Genomic DNA, 22,742 nt, shown 5'->3' on the forward strand with positions numbered 1-22,742 from the left:
ATGGCAATGTTTACTATATTGGTTGATAAAACTGTGTACATGTTATTTATTGTTAATTTAGTACTAATCTTACAGTAGTAACATAATTATACTTATAATAACATATAATTATATTCACAATTTTGAAAACTTTTCTCTGCTTCTGAGTGTTCATTTTCATTAAAATCTTACACTGAAAAAGGAAAATAAAAAGTATTGTCCAGCTGTCAGAAGTCTTAGGCTAGTAGTATTCATAGTTCATTCTCATTCGACACCATCTTAAGACTGTACTTAAGATGAATTTAAGAACCGACTATGAATATCGATTTCTTAAATGTAGATATAGGTAATTATAAATAGTAAAAAATATAACTATATAAAATATATAAAATTTTTTTTTGGTGTTTTGAGCACTCCAGCTATCCAACTTGTGTATTTTTAAACCTTTTATTTAAAGGTTAATACTAGTAAATATTAAACATGACTTTTTGGACTCTTCTTTTCAATCCTGACTGAGATCATTTTTGCCAAGTTAATTGCAAGATCGGAAAAGAAAAAGAATACATAAATGAAAGAAGTGATAAAGTCATTCTGTATTACTCTGGTTTCTATTCGTGATGTGTCGATTGAATTCATCGTCTTGCAGAAGAAGTGCATAATCGCGCACACATGCAATGCCTCCCAAGGATTTCGGGGTTATTCGTATATACGTATATAGTAAACATTATGGCGGAGCTACAAAATAGGCGAGTGCGCGAGCGAAGTATCGTCTTTCGTTTACGAAAATAAAATACAGTGAGCAACAAGTTTGCCCGCGGAGTCGAATCTTATAGTTAGACGTTATCTGGCGTGTCCCATCGCTGTTTTGACGTTTCTCTGAAATTCTCCGAATCTGCGACGTGATATAATTGTTTTAAATAACACCTGGTGTTCTGTCATCCGTAACACTATTTTCCACATCTGTGGAAAGGATTTTTCTTGGCTGAAATTTGAATCAGTAACATAGTTCGTTTAAATTGTAAATTTTTAGCAACGTGAAACAGTTTGTTTTACAATTATCTCGTTTCGATTTTTCTTATAATATAATTTTTAGAATTTTATACGAAAAATAGCCTTGACCGAATATGGAATTTTTCACTCACATGTATTTAATATCATCGGTCGATCTTCATTTAATATTGTTTATCTACATTGTTTGAAAATATTGCTTTTATTTTCTAAAATCTTTGAAATAGAATCTAATTCTAAAGAGTACACTTGAGTACAGTTGAAAAAGAGTGGCTTAATTGTCAATTTTTAAGAGCGATATTTCATTCTTTAAAATTGAATTCAACTGCAATTTTAAAAAGTATTAATTATTACGATAATTATTATCACATGCCTCAATGGTCGAAATAGAAGGGCGGAAATTCCCGCACGGAATTCGGAAGATGCGAGTTTGATTACCGGCTGAAAAAAATATTTTTCCAAGTACTTTTTGCAATAAATTATTTACAGTTTTAAAGATGCTTATTAACATCATTATTAACAATTTTTTTAAATGCTTATTTGCATTAATAATATTAAATTGAAAACAAAGTGGAAAGTAATATTATTAATATAAACTTATTTGTAAGTTTAATTTGTGATGTTACTATTCCAGCTTCGGTTTAGGACTGTGTTTCAAGATCGAGAAATAATAATTAACTCACAGTTTGCCTGAACTAGAAAAGTTGTTAGAAGAAATTAAATTCACAAGAGATATTATTAGACATGAAGAATCGCCTTGATCGAATACGGCACTTTTTACTTATGTGCGTTTAATTTTTAGAATATTAAAGTCCAGGAAAAAATCCAATAGTTCTCGATTGACGACACGTTCCTAGATTTATTAATCATACAGAATAGACTGTAATTACGGCTATAATCGCTGTATTTTATTCTCGCGGGAATGCAGAGGTATTACTCGATAATCGAACGATGACGATTACTTACGAACTTACAATAAACTCGTTTTTATGCGTAGTAACATGATTGATTGAATCTGTGTATACATGTTTGTAAAAATGCATATTTTCTAAAATAAAATTTACTCCTTACGAAATAGAAATGGCCATTAGAAAAATTGCTTTCGTATTGCTCATTTCTGATAAAAATCGCTGTGAAGTCTCATGAGTGTTATTAACGAGCTCTTAGTTTCGATCGAATAATCGATACAAAGTGTACTGTGCAGCATATTTGTTATGTATGGAATATTAAATAACAGAATAGCATCTTTATATGCAGTGCGAAATCTATTAAATATTGATACATCTGTCCCAATTATTCCGAACGTCAAACGACGACCTTAGGTTTAATCTTGAAAATAGCTGGGCGAGGTAGAGGACTATAGGCACACATAACGTTTTAAGGTTCAGATCGATCCAATATTACGACTATGCCGTTGTTGCGAGTTTGATGGATAGCATAACTCAATTGCACGTGGCTGAGCGTTGCGTTTGGCAGGCTGCATACAGTCTGATGGCTACGTAACTGATGCTAATTACGTTAAAAGAACAAAAAACGTAATTTAAGATATACATACTTGTTCGCGAACGAAGTTGGTTTTCTCTTGATTGGGAAGATTTAAAAGCATTTAGTGTACAATATTTGAAAAATTTGTGCTCGAAAACGAAGCTTTTCTATCAAGCAAAAGGTTTCGTTACATTCTATTATTATTATATAGCCTAGCCTGTCTAGTCTAATAAGACTAGTTAATTTCTGTTTAAGAATCGTTCATTTTTTAAAATACTGTTACGTTAAACTTTTGAACCAGCAGATAGAAAAGTTCTTTCCTCGCAAGTTTTTCTACCTGTTTGTTCAACAATTTTTTATGTTTAATAATTTCTTAAACAAAAGTTTACCCTATCACGGTTCAACAAAACTTCAAAATATAACATTTTTAAATAATAAAAGCAGGTAGAAGCCTCTTAGGGGAAGAGCCCTTCTATCTGCTCGTTCAAAAATTTTGCTATAATTCTTAAATAAAAGTTTATCTGATCTCTTTGTATCTCAACGCCACAAATTGCTACAGCGAAAATTTTTAAACAAATTTATAGGGAGAAATCTCTTCTATTATATTATACTTGTTCGTTGAAAATGTTCATGTAACAGTTCCTTTTAAACAGAAGTTTACAGATCACAATCTTATTAGATTATATATCACGAGGAGGTAGCTTAATTCTACCGTTAATTTAAATTTAAATGAAGGAATGGAAACGTTAATTAAAGATTCCGTAAAAGTATATAAAAGATAAAATTGTGTATGTGAATGTGTGTGTGGGGCGGTAAAACTTCGCAGACGAAATTATCATGATAATTTTATATATGATATGTGAAATCAAGATATTGAAGAAACTTTATATTGCTTATTCATATAATTTTACAGATAAAATTAGAAATTAAATTGAGAAATATAATTAATCATAGATTTTGACGTCATATAGAAGGAGCTGTGAACATTTGCCTCAAGATAGTGCTATCTTTTATAAACTTTTGTTATGATTTTCATCGGATAAGTATAACAAACGCAGGCAGACTTTGTACGCATTATGATAAACGGGTATCGTTGCGTAACATTGTTCTATCTAAATTGTAATGAATGTTTCATTTGTATATAACCGTTGTCTCTCTCATTTTTCCGATATTATTGTTTGCGTTTATAGAGAGGATTTTGTGTAATTTCATAATATTCAAATATAAAATAAAAGTATTAATTCTTGATAAACTATAAATATTAATTATTTTTAATAAATTTAATAAATTTTAATATGAAAATACGTTTTTTAAATATATTTATTATATTTATAAGAAAAACAAAATCTGTCTGGAATTTTAATGTTATTTTTCTAATAATTTTCGCAGAAATAATTAAATACGATCGAACAGTAAAGAGGAAAAAATTGTCTTCAAGGAGAAAAGGGATTTAAAAATGTGATAATGCTGTGTTATCAAATTATTTATCTGTAGAAATACACTTCTTCACATGATATTGATAATCTTCCACTTCAAGATAATTACAGCGCAGATTTTCATTCAAATTCAATTAACGCGAGCTTAACTAACAATTAAATATATTGTAACAAAATACTTTTAAATCTTAATTAGTTTTTTGTTTTTAGATCGTATCATTTGTTTCTGTGTGTGCTTCTCATATCTCTTACGGATAATTACGAAAATTTTATTTTCAGAAGCACGGCTATCAGTATGAATCAGTTCAGAACTGATTAACTTATTAAACTGATAAACGTATTTTCCAGGATTTTCATTGTATTCTCTTATTTTTACATATTAAAATGACGGTTATCAATGCAACATAAATCAGTCTTGGAACAATTTGTCGTGAGAAAGATTCCTTTTTAAGTCGATCTAATCGGTCTTGAAAATTATTGTTATCTGTGTAAATACTACGCACAAATGACGTCCGATGAGCGTCTTAAGAGATTCATATCGATGACGTCAATTGGTATCGAGATGCCTGTACGTTTTGTATTTTCTCAGGAAAAGCTCACAAGCAAATGTTAGGATGTATATTCGATATATGAACGTTATTATCGTTGAACGTATATACGTGTATCGTGACTGCTCGTGTTTGCACCCGTTCAAAGGTAAACAAATTGTAGTAGTTACACAGAGCGATCTCGCTAATTCGCTTTTATCAAGATGCGACCGAAGAGAATTTCTCGACTTATAATCGCATGGTAGACCGCTACAGAACTCGTTACAACGATAAAATGTCGTCGCCCACATAAATTTGCATTACATCATGCTCGGAAAGAAGAGCTCCCTGACTTCTCAAGACTATATCTGTGTGCCCAAGACCGAGGACTCGCAATACACTATGCAATTGTTTGCATCGTGCAATAAATACCAAAGGTAATCCCCTTTCCCGTCGGATAAAAATTTCCATTTACACATGGAATGAACGATTTTTTAAAGTATAAAAAAAATTTAATTAGATAGAAATTCGAAAATAATTTTGTCAAAAATTTTAACATTCGAGTAATCAGTTTGAGTGTCCTACCCAAAAATTTTGATGGTCTAACAAAATTATTTTTAGATCTGTATTTAGCTAAATTTTTGGATACTTTAGCAAAATCTTTCTTCCGTGCACTAATTTCCATTAATATTACTCGTGAATCTTAAAATCGTATTTTTACATTCGTATGAATTTTTCCGTATTCAATGTACATTTTTTGTACATAGCCTTTAACTTTCAAATGTTAATTGTTAGTAATTATTCACGATGAGCCATTTGTGTCCTGCCTTTTTTGGACTGTGTTTAAATATTTTGTTGCTTACAAAACTTGTAAGCATTATGTGTCTTTGTAATATTTAACATTTGATAAACTACAAGGATGAAATGATACTTAAAGCGATGCGAGAGCAAAAACGATTACTGCCTTTGAAATACTAGGAGCATCTAGCTAAATAATGATTTCCATTCTTTTTACTTTTGCAATATATAACCTTACAAACATTTACTAAAGATGTTAAAATACAGCCTTGCGCAAAAATATTAAGCATCTTGTAACTACCAAGTTATTTTAAATTGTGGTAAAGGCAGATAAAAATAAAACTATATATATACTTTTAATTAGTCAATATTTATTGCTTTTATTGGTATTTATTAGTAGCCTTTAACTACCTTTAGCTTTAGTCCACAAAGACATTTAATCTTTGGCTTTTCTAAGATTTGCCCTATTCGTGTAAAAGTTGAATCAGTAAGTGCTGGTCTGCATTTTTAGGTATTATTTATAGAAAAAAATTCAACTTTCAAAAATATAAGCAGTAGAATATGAAATTTTATTACTTGCATCGTGAAATATATTTTCTCTACGAGCACCGACAATAGAATAATATTTCATTAGAAAAATACAAATATTCTCAAAATTGATGATTTTGCTCTAATCACTTATTACTTCATTAAAACCATATCTATGTTTACATTTTAGAGTAAACATACCATCTAATGAATCACTCGGGTGTGTTAATTTAGCACCCCATACTATAGTACTCAGGAGTTTTGATTAGAGTTCCCACTTCCTTTTGACGAGACGAAGAGTTTCCTATAGTTAATAACAAGAGTTCCGCTTAATAAACATTAAAAAAATTTTTTTTTTAAATGGGGTGCTAACTTTTTATCGAATTTCGAGATAGAATAGTTTTGAGTGGCTTAATAGCTTCAATTTGCGATTGCCTAGAGTTCCTGATATGTAAAAAAAATTTTCAAATATTAAAAAAAAAATTAAAAATTTTACTCTATTTTTAAAAAATTATTAAAAAATGACTATTAAGCGCATATGTCATTAAAAATCATAGAGAACTCTTCGTATCGTCAAAAAGAAGCAGGAATTATCATCAGAACTATTGTATCTAAAAATTAATTTTTCAGAAACTTTTAATTTTTTTTTTATTATTCGAAAATTTTTTTTACATATCAAGAACTCTAGGCAATCGCAAAATTCGAAAATTTTTTTACATATCAGGAACTCTAGACAATCGCAAATTAAAGCTATTAAGCCGCTCAGAACATTCCACCTCAAAATTCGATAAAAAGTTAGCACCCTATTTTTAAAAAATCTAAAAAATGTTTATTAAGCGGAATTCTTGTTATTAACTACAGGGAACTCTTCGTCTCGTCAAAAGGAAGTGGAAACTCTAATCAGAACTCCTGAGTACTATAGTTGGGGTGCTAACTTAACACATCCGAATCACTCACAAAAGAATGTCGGATATATACTATAATAACAAGGGTATATACTTTTGTTGAAGGCTGTATATGTAAGAATTACTTTTGAATAATATTCGTAAAAGTGATGAAATTTAAGATACGAATGATTTATCGCATGTGGTAAAGAACCGGAAAAAGTATCACTGATTAATCGTCCACTACCGGATTTGTTTTCTCAAAATGCAATTCAAAATATGAGTTCCAATATATTAAAGATGAAAAGCGTACATTTAATAAAAATATATTGAGTAATTACATTGAGCAACAAATTTTGATAAGGTTTTTGTTTCTTAACAAGTAATGGATACTTCTTGTAAGACTTTTACACTGAAAAAGAATATATTTTAGAAAAATTCCTTTAGTTCTTAGAAAATCCACTTTAAATGCCTTATGTGTTTAATATACATCATTCAACATTGTAACAAGCGAAAAATATTAGATATTTGTAACTTTGAAAATTTATGTTAGATAAGTACGAAAGCGTTTATTTTCCATATGTATTAAGATAGAATAAAAGGCCTTTTCCATATATATTATTATTACATGGAAAAAATACTGTTTTTAAATTGTTACATCTCGGAAACGAAAAATAAAATATATTTTAAAGCTATAAAAATTGATACGTGGCAACACAACATTAACTAAAAATTTGCTGCTAATCACAAAAACTGCAGCATCACAAAAACTTTAAATATCACCGTTAGCTTTTTTGGCTATTTTTCTTAAAATCTGTGACCAATGAAAATTTTTTAACCTTATATTTTTTTTCAACAACTGAATATATACATATAAGACTATTCAGATGTTGAGACCTTATTTCTCACTATTATTAATTTATTTGTTTAAAACATAATCTCGAAAATATATGAGACAACTGATTTTTTTATGTATAAGCTCGAACGAATTGTTTCGATAGCATACCAGATAATGCGTCATTTTATAATGATCACGAATTAACGGCCTTTAATTCACAATTAGTTGTGCAATGAACAAAGTTTAGTCGTTCTGTTAAGTTTGTGGGCATGAATCAATTTATCTTCATATATTAAGCAGTCATGATTAATAATAATTGTATTTGTATTTCCTTCGTGTGCGAATATCTCATTCACGTGCGTGTAACTCCAATTCTGCGAGATACGCCCGCATCTATGAGAATAGAGTTAACTTGCAGCCTGCATTTCCTTATCTTTTTAGGTCAAGGATTAATTGCCGATTCAGCGGTAACGGATGTTCGTAATTGAAGAAAAGTTTGCGCGCATATGTCTTCTATATATGTATGAGAGTTTTGTTATTTTTTTGGTACTCTTTGAAACTTATTCGTACTATCACATCGAAGCTTTATCAATTAAGAGGAGAGATTTGAAAAAAGCAACGAATCATTGACATCATGAGAGAAAAGTGTTTTGTATTTGTGAATATAATTGCTTGATAAAATAATTAAGAATTTTACTTTTATAGTTATTACTGTTATAATGTTAATTATTATTTTTAAACTTTTATGTATGATCTAAAAGAATATATGTATTGTAGTTGTCCCCGTAAACGATTCTAATTTTATAATCAAATACATAAGTATGATATTAATTTAATTATTTAAGTATGATATTAATTTAATTATTTTATGTAATATATAATATACTATTACTGTTAATATCATGACAATGATGACTATAAAAATAGAGCTCTTAACAATAATTATTTTACCATGCAATGGTAATGTAGTAACAAATACCACACATACACTTTTCTCTTAATGTATAATCAGAATTAGAAAATCGTAACGATTCGTGAATGTAAACAATCACATGAATATATGATTATTTAACAATGTCATCAAATTTAAATTTTTATAGAAAGCAATTATTCTATCTTAGTGCTTTAATAAATAATGAAAGAAACTAGGGAATGGCTAGACTGAAAGCTCGAGAGCTGTATTCCATTTGGTTTAATCCGCTTTGCAGCAAAAGCATCTAACACGTGTGTGCTTTTACACGACGATAATTACATTCCTTAACGTCCTCGGGCTCTTTGTGTTTCGACGTATCGCACTTCGCGAGTGAGGGACACCTGACGTGGACAACTTTCAGCGTAAGCAACCACGTCAGAGCAAACGTCGTTGGCCGATTCATTATTAATGCGCTGACTGCAAAGAGACGTTTTCACTGGCGCCTTCCTGCGCCTCGCGATCACGCGATCACGTACGAAGGCCGAGGTGCATTGCGACGACGTTAAGTTCAATCTTCACTGGCTTTATCCTCTAAGTTTCTTCGACTGTTATTTCGTTAAATATTTGGTATATGTTTGTGTGTGTAAAAGAATTGTTTCTTATTTCTTATATTTAGCATTTAAAAAATCTTTGTTTCCGTCGAAGATACAATTCTGAATGTAATATTTCGCACGTATTTTAATTTTTAATTCGTAATTCTAAATTTTCTGTTTTCTCGACTAACAACTCTCGATTATGTCATCAGGTACTTTTTCATCTTGTCATTCGTAATCATTTCTATTCGCACTATTATTATTGCACAAGACTACTAAAAAAGATAAAAGATGTAATTGCATAACTTTTGCAAGAATTATTCTTCAATTTTTTATTTTTAGCGTTTAAAATTTATATCTTCTTTAATCTCATTATACCGAAAATACAATTTGAAATATAATTTATGCACGTATATTTTTAATTCGTATAAAATTTTAAACTTTTTCTTCTTTAAAAACGTTCGATTATTAGATGTTTTATCTTGCACTCATAAACTACGTTTACACAGCTCGATTTACGCCGAAGTTATATATAACATCGATGTTATGAAACTGGCCAATCACAATCATATCATTTTTCATAGAAATAGCTATGATTGGTCAGCTTCATATCATCAATGTTTTAATTTCAGCGTAAACTGACCTGTGTAAACGTATATATGGTCAAAATCATTAAAAAATTTTCACTATTATTATTACCAAAAAAAAATAAAACTGGAAACACTAAAAGATAAAATTGTACAATTTGTGCAAAGAATTGTTTTCTATTTCAGTTTTGAGCGTTTGAAAAATATTACCTCTATTCTTCATTATACCGAGAGATAATACAATTCTGAATGTATAATTTCACACGCATATTTTAAATTTGTAACTCTAAATTTTCTTTTTTAAAGACATTCGATACTTATCGTAATTGTTTTAAAATTTGCATTATTATTATTATTACATAATAATACTGAGAAGAATAAAAGGAAAAAATTCGCATTTGCGTAAAGAATTATTTTTTATTTTTAGCGTTTAAAAAGTATCTTTTCTAATTGCACTACATCGAGAATACAATTTTCTCAATTAATTAATCACATTATATCGAGAATACAGTTGCAAATATAATTTTGCACGTACGCTTTTAATTTGTAATTTTTAATTTTTCTCTGTAAAGATTTGATTATTACATTCATCTTTATCTCGTCATTTATAATCGTTTCAACTTCATTTTGCGCAAATATACTAAAAATATCAAAAGATAAAAATACAGTGAATTCAAAAAGTATTCATACTTATAGGAAATTTTTTATAAAAAAGCCTTATTTGTAGAAAATAAACGTTAATATCGTCTGAATTTGTTGCTCTCAATTGTAACAAATTTGTAACTTGCATATTTCGACAGTAATACATAAGCAACAAATTCCTATGTTATTTTTACGTCGGTTGGCTTTATTCTATGTATATTGTTCCGTTAATTTAATCTTCCTTTAACGGAACATCATTTTAAAAAACCAATAGAGCAACAAATTTGTTTCTTTGGCAACTTGTTAGCAACAAATGAGCAACGAATAGAAATGTTATTTAAAATCGATTTTGCTCATTTTGTCCTGCTAACTTATAAGACGTACATTCTATTCTAACATAAACAAATGAGCTTAGCGTATACCTACTTATTCCTAACTTAAGATATATATATATATATAATTTTGGAAACATTACAATAACTATTTTATGCTTTATGAAAAAATTGTTAATTACTCAGCAAGAAATGACTGTTGATTAAAATTGAAGTCGAATTGGTGGAAATTATCATATCGATCCGATATCAATTCGACGAGTCATTTCTCACTGAATGTTTACTTTTTAAAAATAAATTTAAAAAATTTATTTTCTTTGTGTACGAATACTTTTTGCATTCATTGTACATAATTTGACATAAGAATTAATCGTAGATTACATAATGATTCGTGCGCCGCGTCTTACTCAAGCTTCGTAAATAACCGCGACGGGCAAGCGGTTGTAAAAATCGCTCGACGCTTAATAAATAGCTTAATAAATCGCACATGTGTTGTGAAATTGCATTAGGAGTTGACGCGGTTGAGTGAGGTTAATTCGTTTTAAGGTCGCACTTTAAAGTCGCGGCGTGCCGTGATAGTTAGCACGCTTGGGCGCCTTATATCCACTTCGATATCGCTTCATGCGATTATCTATTTAATTAATTTATTTTCGATCTCGACCTTCGTCTTCTTATGTGTGTGTGTTCGAATGTTATATCTATTATTCTTCAACGTTACTTTCTTCATTACGTCATTCATTCGCGATTGCAATTTCTCGTATTGCTCTATGACATATGTATATTTATACATACACATGTAAAGCAGTTGCAGCAAATAATTCGAAACAAATTTTCTTAAATCTTATCATTCAATTATAAGATATAATTAATTAATCTTTAACCATGAAAAAACAGCCGGAATATCAAAATCTTGAACGAAAGCTTTTCAATGCATTACATCGATTAAAATAAGCTTTTATAAGGAGTGAATGTTGCTTTGTCATTTCGACGCATAATAGTAACTGAAACAATGAATTTTGGTAAAAACGCACATTAAAATGATGTGTAATTTGATGTAAATTTCAAAACGTATGAACAAACGTCAAAATTATACAAAAAAATTATTTTTTTTATTATTTTATAAAAACATTAAAAAGTACAGAATTTATAATATTGTGTATTGTTTTTGCTGGTTTATTAAACTCATACAATTCATAGAGAAAAACGCATGAGACATGCATTTAGAAGTTTGGAGCCAAGTCTTACCAAGTCCCAGCTCACTGTCGTTAATGTTATTTACTTTCCACTTATGAATTAGAACCAATGTGTGAAAAAGAAAACCTAGAACCTATGCAAATAGGTACGAAAGAGATAGATACCATACAAAGCTAAGGTATACGCGTCTCGGTTAACCAAGCTTTGACGAAAACTTCCAGCAGTGGAAACTCGTAAATGCCAGCATAGTTTACCATGGTCTCGTCGAGTTCTATCGCCACAAGTAGTCTAACCAATCGATATTAGAAAATGTCCACCCTTCTATTTGTTAACGAGAAAATACAACCGCGAGCAATCGAGAATTTTATTATTGTAGAGAAATGCAGTCTTATTGTTAGTCGTTTAATTTAAAAAGTGGTCTTGCAATCTTTACGTAATTTAAAGAAATGATCCTAAAATTTTACTTTAACACTTTTTGAAACAGACTTTTCCTGTCATTTAGATAACATTGGCATTGATTAATAGATTTGTGACACGTTTGGATTTCAAGGTACTACATCATCTTTGAAATTTTCTTAGAAGTTGTGTACACCAGAAATAAATATTATACGGAACTCAAGAATTTTGTTTTTCTTTGCTAAATTTGGGACTTTGTTTAGTATCATTTACATGATACTATGCGCAAGACATTTTAAATATACGCGAATTCTCATACATGAATAATACTGGCTTGTCAATGTCAAAAAAACAACACGTCACAAATTCTATTTCTACAATAACAATAATTAAAGAGTTTCTCAATTCTTTGTGCGACACACAGGGAGCGTTACGAACGTATTACGTACTTCTTGGACAGTTATACTCGACTTTTTGAAAGAGTCATGTATTTGCGAATCGAATATGAGGAAATGCTATGATTAAGGGTATTCGAAGGCAAAATAATCGAGAGTTTTCCGCACAGCACGAGTGGTCGAGTCGAGTACGCTCAAACAGTATTGTTTTATCTTTTCTGCACTCGAGTGCCACCATATGACAAATAAGCACTCGACATACACGTGTATTAATGCTACTCGTTCGTGCACGTAATGAGATTTCGTCTATCACACGCGGTTGGAAATTAGTTTCGTAGTTGACCTTAGCCACCCATGGAAATTGTACCCGCATCCATCTATTCCGCATATACGATGAAATTTATCTTTCTTCCGCTATTTATCAACTGTGTAGCATTCTAACATCAAATTGTCACAGGTGATAAACTAAATGAGTGGAAAAAGAAACTTATCTCTTCGTTATTGTATTATTTATTTATTGCTAATTAATCTACGAAACGCTTTGGCTGATTATATCTGACACATTTTCTCATTTCTCACTTATATCTTGTAATTATATCGTCGTTATTCTTGTATATTTTTTCTCCCACGTGTATCTTTCTTTGTTAATGATACGCTAATCGAAACAAGTAAATGACTGATGTGTTCAGTAATTAATTTCTTCATAAGTTGGTACGACATCATCAAAATGTTCACTAAATTTAGTTAGGATTTTTAATTTTTTGTCATAATTCATCTTTGTATGAGATATATTTTTGTAGGAGAATCTTCGGTATTTGCGTCTCTCTATTCATGCGTGATATTTGACGTTCTATTTGCATAAATCTGTCTAAAACCACAATTACACTATGACGATTTCTAATTCGATTGCTATTGTAATTGGCGATTACTTTTCAATCAATCAGAGCAACAGTTCGATTGCTTTATTTTGATCGATTGAAAAGTAATCGCCAATCACAATCGCAATTCGAGCAATCCTAGCGTGATTACAGCTTAAAGCAGCTCCTAGACGATCAATATTACATATGTACAATATTTGGTATTACACAATATTATTGATTATTATCTAAAGGCTATATTAAGCCACCAGATTGTTTGTTTTGAATTGTTTAAAGGGAGCATAGTATTACACAAAGCAATTATACAATAGCGTTGAGTGTCTATAAGAGCCACTTAAAACTTAAATCATTGATGTTGCACGATTTGATGAAAGTTCCTCCGAAACTCGGACGCGTTTCGGAACTTCTTCGCTACTTCGTTACACACGAATCGTCCTGACTAAGTTCACCGGCTAAAGTTAGCACGTGCACGGTGTACGGAACGAAGCCGGAGCAACGTGTCGTTCAATGCACGACCGGTGGATTTGTTTGTCGCGCGTTTCTATCGACTTTGTGCGGCCGTTCACTGTCGCGTGATAATCTGTAGCCCTGACGTTCTCGCATAGCGCGGGGAAAACTCCCAGCTTTTTCCGCACCTTTTCCCGCCTATCTCCGATCATACCTCGATCGCGCCGCATTTGCTTCCGTCCGGCGTGACGACGCCACCTCCCGTAGCTGACTCATGTATTCGTAGTGTGCGTAAAATGCGATCGATGCCACTCGCCGGAGAGGATCGTGTGCCTCCAGGTGTTTTTACGAGAGTATCTTCGACGCTTATCCTGTATAGCTTTTAATATTGATTGCGTTCATTGCGTTATCCTTAATCTTGCAAGTTTATGGAAATTTAACATTGATTGTATTTCACGAGATTTTTACGCTCTCTAAATCTTTTCGAGTGAAAATTGAGAAGTCTTGGAAAAAGAAAACTTTTTTCACTCTTAAAACAAGAGTGGAAGATTTTCACTTTCTATTTTGGCGTAAGATTTTACGCTTTTGGAGTGAGATATTCACTCAAAAGGAATGAAATCTCATTCCTTTTGTTTGAAGTAAGACTTTATTCCCCTTAGAGTGAAAGAATGAAATCTCACTCCTCTCTAAAGAGAGCAAAAATATTCTCACTCCAAAAGATTTAGAGAGCGGAAGGAACGATTTTGTCGACGTAGTTAAAAAAGATAGATACTGATCTGAAAAATAATTTAGTTCATCAAAATAATTATGTAGGAAAATCAAGCATGATGAGCAAAATGCTGCAAAATTTCTTATATTTTTACCTTAACAAAACCATGTACTATTGTAGCTTATACGTAGGATTCTCTATTCTTTTTTCAAAATGAAATTTATTGTCAAAAATTGATAAAAGTAATTTTGATACTAGAGTTATACCCATAAAGACGTCGATCCTTTTTCGCATCAACTATCGATATTTGCTGATATCTCACTGAAGCTGATATCTCAATGAACGGTTTAGAAGTTATAGCTCTTCAAAGTTGCAGAATCGTGAAGTTGGCCCCCCCGTAATTTCAAATGTTGTTTTCGATGCTTTAATCAATAGAACTCTTCCTAAATTTGATAGAGAACTCTAGAACTCTTCGGGGGCAACCAGAACTCTGCTTATTTTTTCAAAATTTTGACAATGAGGGGCCAGCTTCACAGACGTGAATTAATGGGTTTTGCATTAGTGCAATCGATGTGAAATTGAAGTTATTATTCGTGCGACAAACGCTTTCACGTCTAGCTTTGTGCAAGTCCGAGAATTACACGCGGCCTTTCAGAATCCGTCGTTGACGTACGTTTCACGGGAATCAACATGTTCTCTGTTGGATACGTCGATCGCGAGACGGCCATTCAAGGAAAATCTATGCGGATCCAGTATACGAATCAATGACTCCCACGTGTCGCTCCATACATATCGCGAGTAGACAGGCCGCTCGAGTCGATAGACAGTTCGCTTTTCCATATTGTAAACACGGTTTTTCTCCGCATTCGTTCTCGATCTTTTCCAAACAAAAATGTATATCGTCTAACGTCATTTATTTCTAAGCAGACGCGATGCCATGTGATGGAATTCCGATCGTAATCTTCGAGGCTAATTTGGGCGAAGTTAATGTTCGAAATATTTAACTTTGAGGATGAGAAACGTTTTGTAAAGAAGAACAGCTTGCAATGAATTTTCGTTCAAGAATAGATCCTTATTGAAAACTAATAGAACACGGAAAAACACAATTTTGCTGAGATACTTAAAAATTTAGCTTCTAGATTGAATCTTAAAATCTTAAAATGATTTTATTGAATCATCAAAATAATTACTAGATATCGGATATTTTATGCAAATATTTTTTATAGACATGCACAAATATGCAAATATGCACAATATACACAGATAAATATGCATTTTTAGATTGTTTTTGTAATAAGACAAAAATTTCGAAATTTCTATATTTTGACATTACTTTTTAATCTGTTTTTTAAAAAATATGCATAATTCGATGTTTAATATGATTACGTAGGATCTCAAGCATGATAAACAACGTTATAAAAAGTTTTAACATTCAAATAACCAGTTTGAGCGCTCTACATAATTATTTTGATGATCCAACAAGATTATTTTCAGATCTGTATCTAGCTAAATTTCTAGGTATTACAGCAAAATTATCCAATTCCATAAAGATATGTTGAATCTGTAACATCACATACATAACTGATACATCATGGAAAGAATGATTTTGTTGATGTATTTAAAAAAATTAATTAGTTGAAAATAATTTTATTAATTTATCATGATAATTATGTAGAAAAATTTGATGATAATGCTGCGAAAAGTTTTAACGTTCAGTTTTACATTATTATTTTGATGATCCAAGCAAAATTATTTTCAGATCTCTATTTGTTGAATTTTTAGATTCTAACTTATTTTTTTTTATCTACATACCGGTGTTTCTATTCGATTGAACGCACTAAGATGCACACTGATTATACATATTCAAACTGTACACTGATCTTATCTGATTATAAGTAAAGGTGAAATATCTGAAATGATGACATATTGGGGTATGTTAAGTTAGCACCCCAACTATAATACTCAGGAGTACTGATTAGAGTTCCCACTTCCTTTTGACGAGACGAAGAGTTCCCTATAGTTAATAACAAGAGTTCCGCTCAATAAACATTTTTTTTACCATTTTTTAAAAATGGGGTGCTAACTTTTTATCGAATTTCCAGGTGGAATAGTTCTGAGCGGCTTAATAGCTTCAATTTGCGATTGCCTAGAGTTCCTGATATGTAAAAAAATTTTTCGAATTAAAAAAAAAATTAAAAATTTTTGAAAAATTAATTTTTAGATACAATAATTCTGATGATAATTTCTGCTTCTTTTTGACGATACGAAGAGTTCTCTATGATTTTTGACATATGCGCTTAATAATCATTTTTTAATAATTTTTTAAAAATGGGGTGCTAACTTTTTAACGAAATTCAAGGTCGCATAGTTCTGATCAGCTTAACAGAAGTATTTTGTGAATACCTAGAGTTCTTCATACATATAAAAAACATTTTCGAAGAATAATAAAGTTTAAAAAAAATAGTAGTAATCTTTGAAAATTTTTTTTATAGTACCGAGTAGTTTTGAGTTGCGTTTCTTATAGTACTTGACGAATTCTATCGAAAACTGTAAGGTGAAAAAGCGATTGGACCAATGGTTTGTAAGATATAGCGACAAAAAATTTTTGACCTAAATTTTTTGGAAGTACCGAGTAGTTCTGATCGGAGTTCTGGACAGTCCTCGACGAGTTCTGTCGAAAAGTATCAGGGTTCAAAGCGATTGGACCAACGGTTTCCGAGATATATACTCACTTTAAAAATTGTTGATCTTCTGACAAATGTCGCTGTATCTTGCAAACCATTGGTCAAATCGCTTTTCCACCTTACAGTTTTCGATAGAACTCGTCGAGTACTATAAGAAACGCAACTCAGAACTACTCGGTACTCTCAAAAAAATTTTCAAAGATTTCTACTATTTTTTTTAAACTTTATTATTCTCCAAAAATGTTTTTTATGTATCAAGAACTCTAGGTATTCACAAAATACTTCTGATAAGCTGATCAGAACTATGCGACCTTGAATTTCGTTAAAAAGTTAGCACCCCATTTTTAAAAAATTATTAAAAAATGATTATTAAGCGTATATGTCATTAAAAATTATAGAGAACTCTTCGTATCGTCAAAAAGAAGCAGAAATTATCATCAGAACTATTGTATCTAAAAATTAATTTTTTTTTTAATATTCGAAAATTTTTTTTACTTATCAGGAACTCTAGGCACTCGCAAATTGAAGCTATTAAGCCGCTCAGAACTATTCCACCTCGAAATTCGATAAAAAGTTAGCATCCCATTTTTAAAAAATGTAAAAAAAATGTTTATTGAGCGGAACTCTTGTTATAGGGAACTCTTCGTCTCGTCAAAAGGAAGTGGGAACTCTAATCAGAACTCCCGAGTACTATAGTTGGGGTGCTAACTTAACATACCCGAAATATTGTGATAAATAGCACAGTAAAGTATATTAAGAATTTTTTGCGGTCTAATCCGTTTATATATTTCTATTTAAACATACGTCTTTATGTTGATTTGTATACGACAGCTTTAATGTGCACCAGTGTGCACTAGTGCGTCTAACCGAAATCGCTATTAGGCAAGATGTCTTGCGAGAGGTTCTGCCTTTTCCCAATGCGTAAATATTTGTACAACGATGCTATTAGAATCCACAGAGACGCACGATCGCCCCCACACACCCAATTTCTAGACGTTAATGAACGCTTGAAAGAGTAATCGACCTCGTATATTAAATTGGATCAGAGATTCTCTTACATATTATTATATGTATATATGATAAAAATATCTGACCTTTTGGCTCCGCGAATTCATTTCATCAGTATTCAAATAATCGTTAATATTCTGGAGTTTTGCTTATCATTTTGCACGTGTCTTTTTTTAAATCTCAATTATTTTGAAGGTCGTCTTTATATTATTATTTATTTTATATTTATATTTATTAAATTGAGTTAATTTATTATTTTGCAATGTGATTTTTAGAAATAGTTTGGAAAATAATTGTCTATCGAGTTTTCCTGATGGACGTTCGAACTCTTGGAGAAGCCGATGTTGTAACGCGTAAATACAATTTTAAGTGAAATTCGATAATATGGAGTAAGCTTCTGCAAAACTTCGATCCATTTCGTATTATAGCGAGAGAACTTCCATAACATCTACTATAAATCTTTCCAGCATTTAAAAACTGTCACCTGCACGTTCAACTCAACCACTAGATATCCCCCTAGGTACGCCCATTTTGCACGCCAAATTCGTTTTCGCGGTTTCCTTCAATTTGTTCGCGTCAAATTATGGGATTCTTGGCATTTCTGTATAATTTCAACTAGGACACCTTAAAGCGGATCCTTCATTCCTGCGTTTAAATAGTTTGAACCGAACACATAATTTTCGTATACACATAAAATATATATTCAATGTTTAATTTAAAAAAAGTTAAAATTTATTCACAATAATTTTTAAATGATTTATTTGCATTATTTTAAAATCCTATTATGAGAAGTGTATCTTTTGCAGCAATCGTTGTTATTTAAAATAATACCAATTTATTTCTTTGATAAGTTTTATTATTAATTCGATGTGTAGATCACAGGCAAATTTTAATGTTTTCCTTTTTATGTTACAGAATTGCCAGCTGAGGAGGGTGAGTACCAACGAACTTTCGTCTTTAGACGTCGCTTGACGTAGAAAACAGGTTTGCGACAGATTGGCATACAAATTACTTTTGATGTAGCAAGCAAGTTTGTAAATCGGGAACTCATCTTTTTTTCCTTATTTTTCCATCGTGCCGTGACTTTGTCAGTTTCGAATTAGATATATGCTATAATTTATAATTTATAAGTTTCCGAATTTCTCTTGTCACCTGTCTCAACATACGTCGGTCTCTTGCGGGGAAGATTTTCGTTACGTGTTTACTGTCAAAGTAGGTCAGCACACTTGCTCTTGGAATTCCATAAGCTTTGAGAATTAGAACCACTACGTTGCATGTGCACTTACAAATGTGACACATCGCCATCGATTTGATTTACCGCTCGCAAAATCGCTTCTTTGGAGAATCTTCAGGATTATTCAGAAATTTTACAATTTTACAATTAATTAATCAAAGTAAAAAAGATATGAATGACAAATGTTCATGTAATGGGTATACTCATTTTTTATGTATAGAAAAATAAAATACAAAAAATATGATAAACGCGGAATATAGGAAACTAAATATTCAACACTTTTTATGATAAATGCTTTTTATATTCGAGCTCTTTGAACGTAACGTCAAGCATAGGTCTTTCTAGCTTGCATTTTCTCGTTGTTTTTTGATCGCTTTGATAAATGTCTCTTTCTAACTTTATATATTTTTCTCCTATAATTAAAAATCTGTAAATAATAAATCTAATCTGATACAATAACAAAAAATCTCCAATAAAATGTTCTTTTTTCGAGACTTATCTACCAATGAAAGGATTATAGAAATTCATCAGATATACTGTTTTTAAAAAGTAACTAAAATTGAAAATTTATGCTTTCCGTATAAAAATAAATACGTTGTATACATATAAGAAATGGTTTAATAAGGTCAATAATTGTGTTTAACAATATAATTTTATAGTTTAGTGTAAATAAAAATTTTCTCATTTCATTTTAATTATTTTTAAAAAATATGTTTATACTTCTTATTCAAATAATTTTTGATCCAAGTACTAAATCGCTGCCAATGTATATTTAACTTTTTGTATATAACTTTTTAATAACTTGTAATTTTGTTCAGTTTGTTACAAAATACGTACAATCCTTAAGTGAAATAATAGCAAAGCTAAAGTATTTGGTAAAATGTCCTACACACCTATATGTACATAAAATAACGTAACTGCAGAAGGAAATGTCTATTACACGATTGTCATGAGGGACTTGCAGAATTCAAGGAATACCCGGGCCACTTGTCCCATTTTGTCGAAAGACGTCAGCGCGTAGCGCCGTACGTCGCCTTCGACTCGGCCGTAATTGCATCGGCATTGCACTCGACCCGCGCAGAGACTCGCGCTATCTTTCCGTCGCGTCGACCTTCGGCAATGAATCGACCCGCCGTAGTTGCAGCTCTCGTTCGTCGTTATCGTTCGTCACGCGGTATATAACTAGAACAAAATAAAAAAGAGAGAATCGGAGAGAAAAATTTTCACATTTTCCGAAAATGCGTACCAGATTACATCAAACTGCAGAAATTGACTTCGATAAGCCGGAGTTGAATTGGTTTGAAAGCGTGACAGCTCTGACGATTAGATCGATTGCAGGCGTGGAATTTGTATCGCTACGTATGCATATGTAATGCACTTCAATATACAATATACTCGTAATAGATTCTGCTGAAAAGCAATTACGTGAAAATTAGATCGACCCTGTCGCGTGCTATTAAAACGCGAAGCTTAATACGTTAATCAGTGAGAGCGATCCTATAAATAATGTTTTCGGCTTTATCGAAGATAAGTAGACGATAAGATATAGACAACGGCGTTATTGAATTAATATCGTGAAAGCAATATATCCAAATTCCACTGAGTTCTTCGACTTATTCTAATAACGCAGAAGTGAAGTTCTTTTTACTTTACAATGAGAGACGTGCCTTTCATTAAGAGTATGACTTTTTGCGAAACTTATACGGAAGCAATTTTCTTTACACACAAGTGAATAGAACCATAAATGTCATTCCTTTATAAAATTGCCATCACTTGAATTAGTGATCTTAATTTTGTAGTAATAAGCATTACATGACAAATTTGACTATTTAAAAAATTATATTTAATGTTTTTTGCACCGAGAAAAATTTTCGGTATTTGAAGCGCTATTATTATGTATTATCATAATTATTACTGTTGTTAAAATGTTAATAGCAGGTCATCGATACTGACGTACCACTTTATTTTTGGACAGTATTTTTTAAACAAAAGCTGAAAATAAAAACAAATACAAATTAGTAAATATCTTTTACCAAATAAAATAGCAAATTTTATAATACTGTTTGCAAAAAAAAAGGAATATATGGCATTACTGTGTCAATTTTAGGGTACATTTTATCATAATTGCAATAATTAACTTTTTTATCAGATAAGCCAAAATAAGCGTCTGACAAAATGGGTCCTAAAACTGATACAGTAATGTTACATATTCCTATTTTTTTTCTTTCACAGGAATTATCTGTACAAAATATTTGCAAGTGAATGTATATTTTTTATTGGTTTATAATTTATATGCATACTTTATGCTTTTCTTGGTGCTGCACTAGGATTTAAAATGATTTAGAAAACAGTCACTATTATTTAAATTATATTATTTCAATTACACAATTTGCAAAAGAAAATCGTAAGAATTTTATTTTTGCACTTGTAGAACTTGTGTTTAACTGAGTTTGTATAGAAACAAATACATATATGAATGATGACTATTATGTTTTTCTTCTTCAATTATCTATAAACAAATCATGTATTTATCACTATTAACAAAATGCAATAGTTAGTTTCTCTGAGAAATAGGAGAGTGTCTCATGAGGAGATCTATGTCAGTATCGGCGATCTGCCTTTAATAACTATTGTATAAATATCTATTAATAAATATATGTTATATATATAGTTGTTACCGAAAATGATACCAAATTATAGTTATTACCATAAAAATAGTTGAATTTGCTACAAATTATGGTAACGTGTAATAATAGTCATCATAAACTTTCATTGTGGCTATAGCAAATTGCAGTGATCTTTGCCGAAGCCTATACTTTCTTGATGGATTTGAACGATGAGTAAGATCGAGCAGTTAAAATAAAAGAAAAGGGAGTACATAATAGGCGCACTACTTCTTCCTTGGACTGGGTCGAAGTCAGACACAATATTTTATCGTTTCACCGTTATTATCGCACTTTATATAATCCTGAAACGCGTCGGAGGAGAGCGCGATCAAGGTCGTATTAATGAGATTCCTGTCGTAAATTAATCGCGCGGCCGGTTACGAACGCACAACTGCCTGTAATCGTTGCCGCGCTCCGTCCGTCACACATGTGCACGCGGTCTCTCTGTGCACGCCACGCTCTATCGGCCGATTGACAACGTCTATTGTCACACGTTGAATCCGGTAATGAAGCATGTTGCACGTATATGCACGTGGGTGAGAGAGTAAGGAGAGTAGAGGGGAACTTGGAGAAATGTGCGC

At 31.3% G+C, this 22,742-nt stretch overlaps 1 protein-coding gene across 3 annotated transcripts in view; it reads left to right on the top strand.

Moving 5' to 3' along the window:
* Window positions 1-22,742, top strand: part of SERCA (ATPase sarcoplasmic/endoplasmic reticulum Ca2+ transporting SERCA) — a 56,786-nt gene that overhangs the window by 16,974 nt on the left and 17,070 nt on the right. For all 3 annotated transcript variants that reach the window (XM_018538953.1, XM_018538954.1, XM_018538952.1), the window contains exon 3: window positions 19,177-19,194. In XM_018538953.1, coding sequence (XP_018394455.1) covers window positions 19,177-19,194 — 18 coding nt within the window. The remainder of the gene's footprint in view (window positions 1-19,176; window positions 19,195-22,742) is intronic.

The sequence above is a fragment of the Cyphomyrmex costatus genome, unplaced genomic scaffold, assembly GCF_001594065.2.
Source record: "Cyphomyrmex costatus isolate MS0001 unplaced genomic scaffold, Ccosl1.0 scaffold2, whole genome shotgun sequence".
NCBI lineage: Eukaryota > Metazoa > Arthropoda > Insecta > Hymenoptera > Formicidae > Cyphomyrmex > Cyphomyrmex costatus.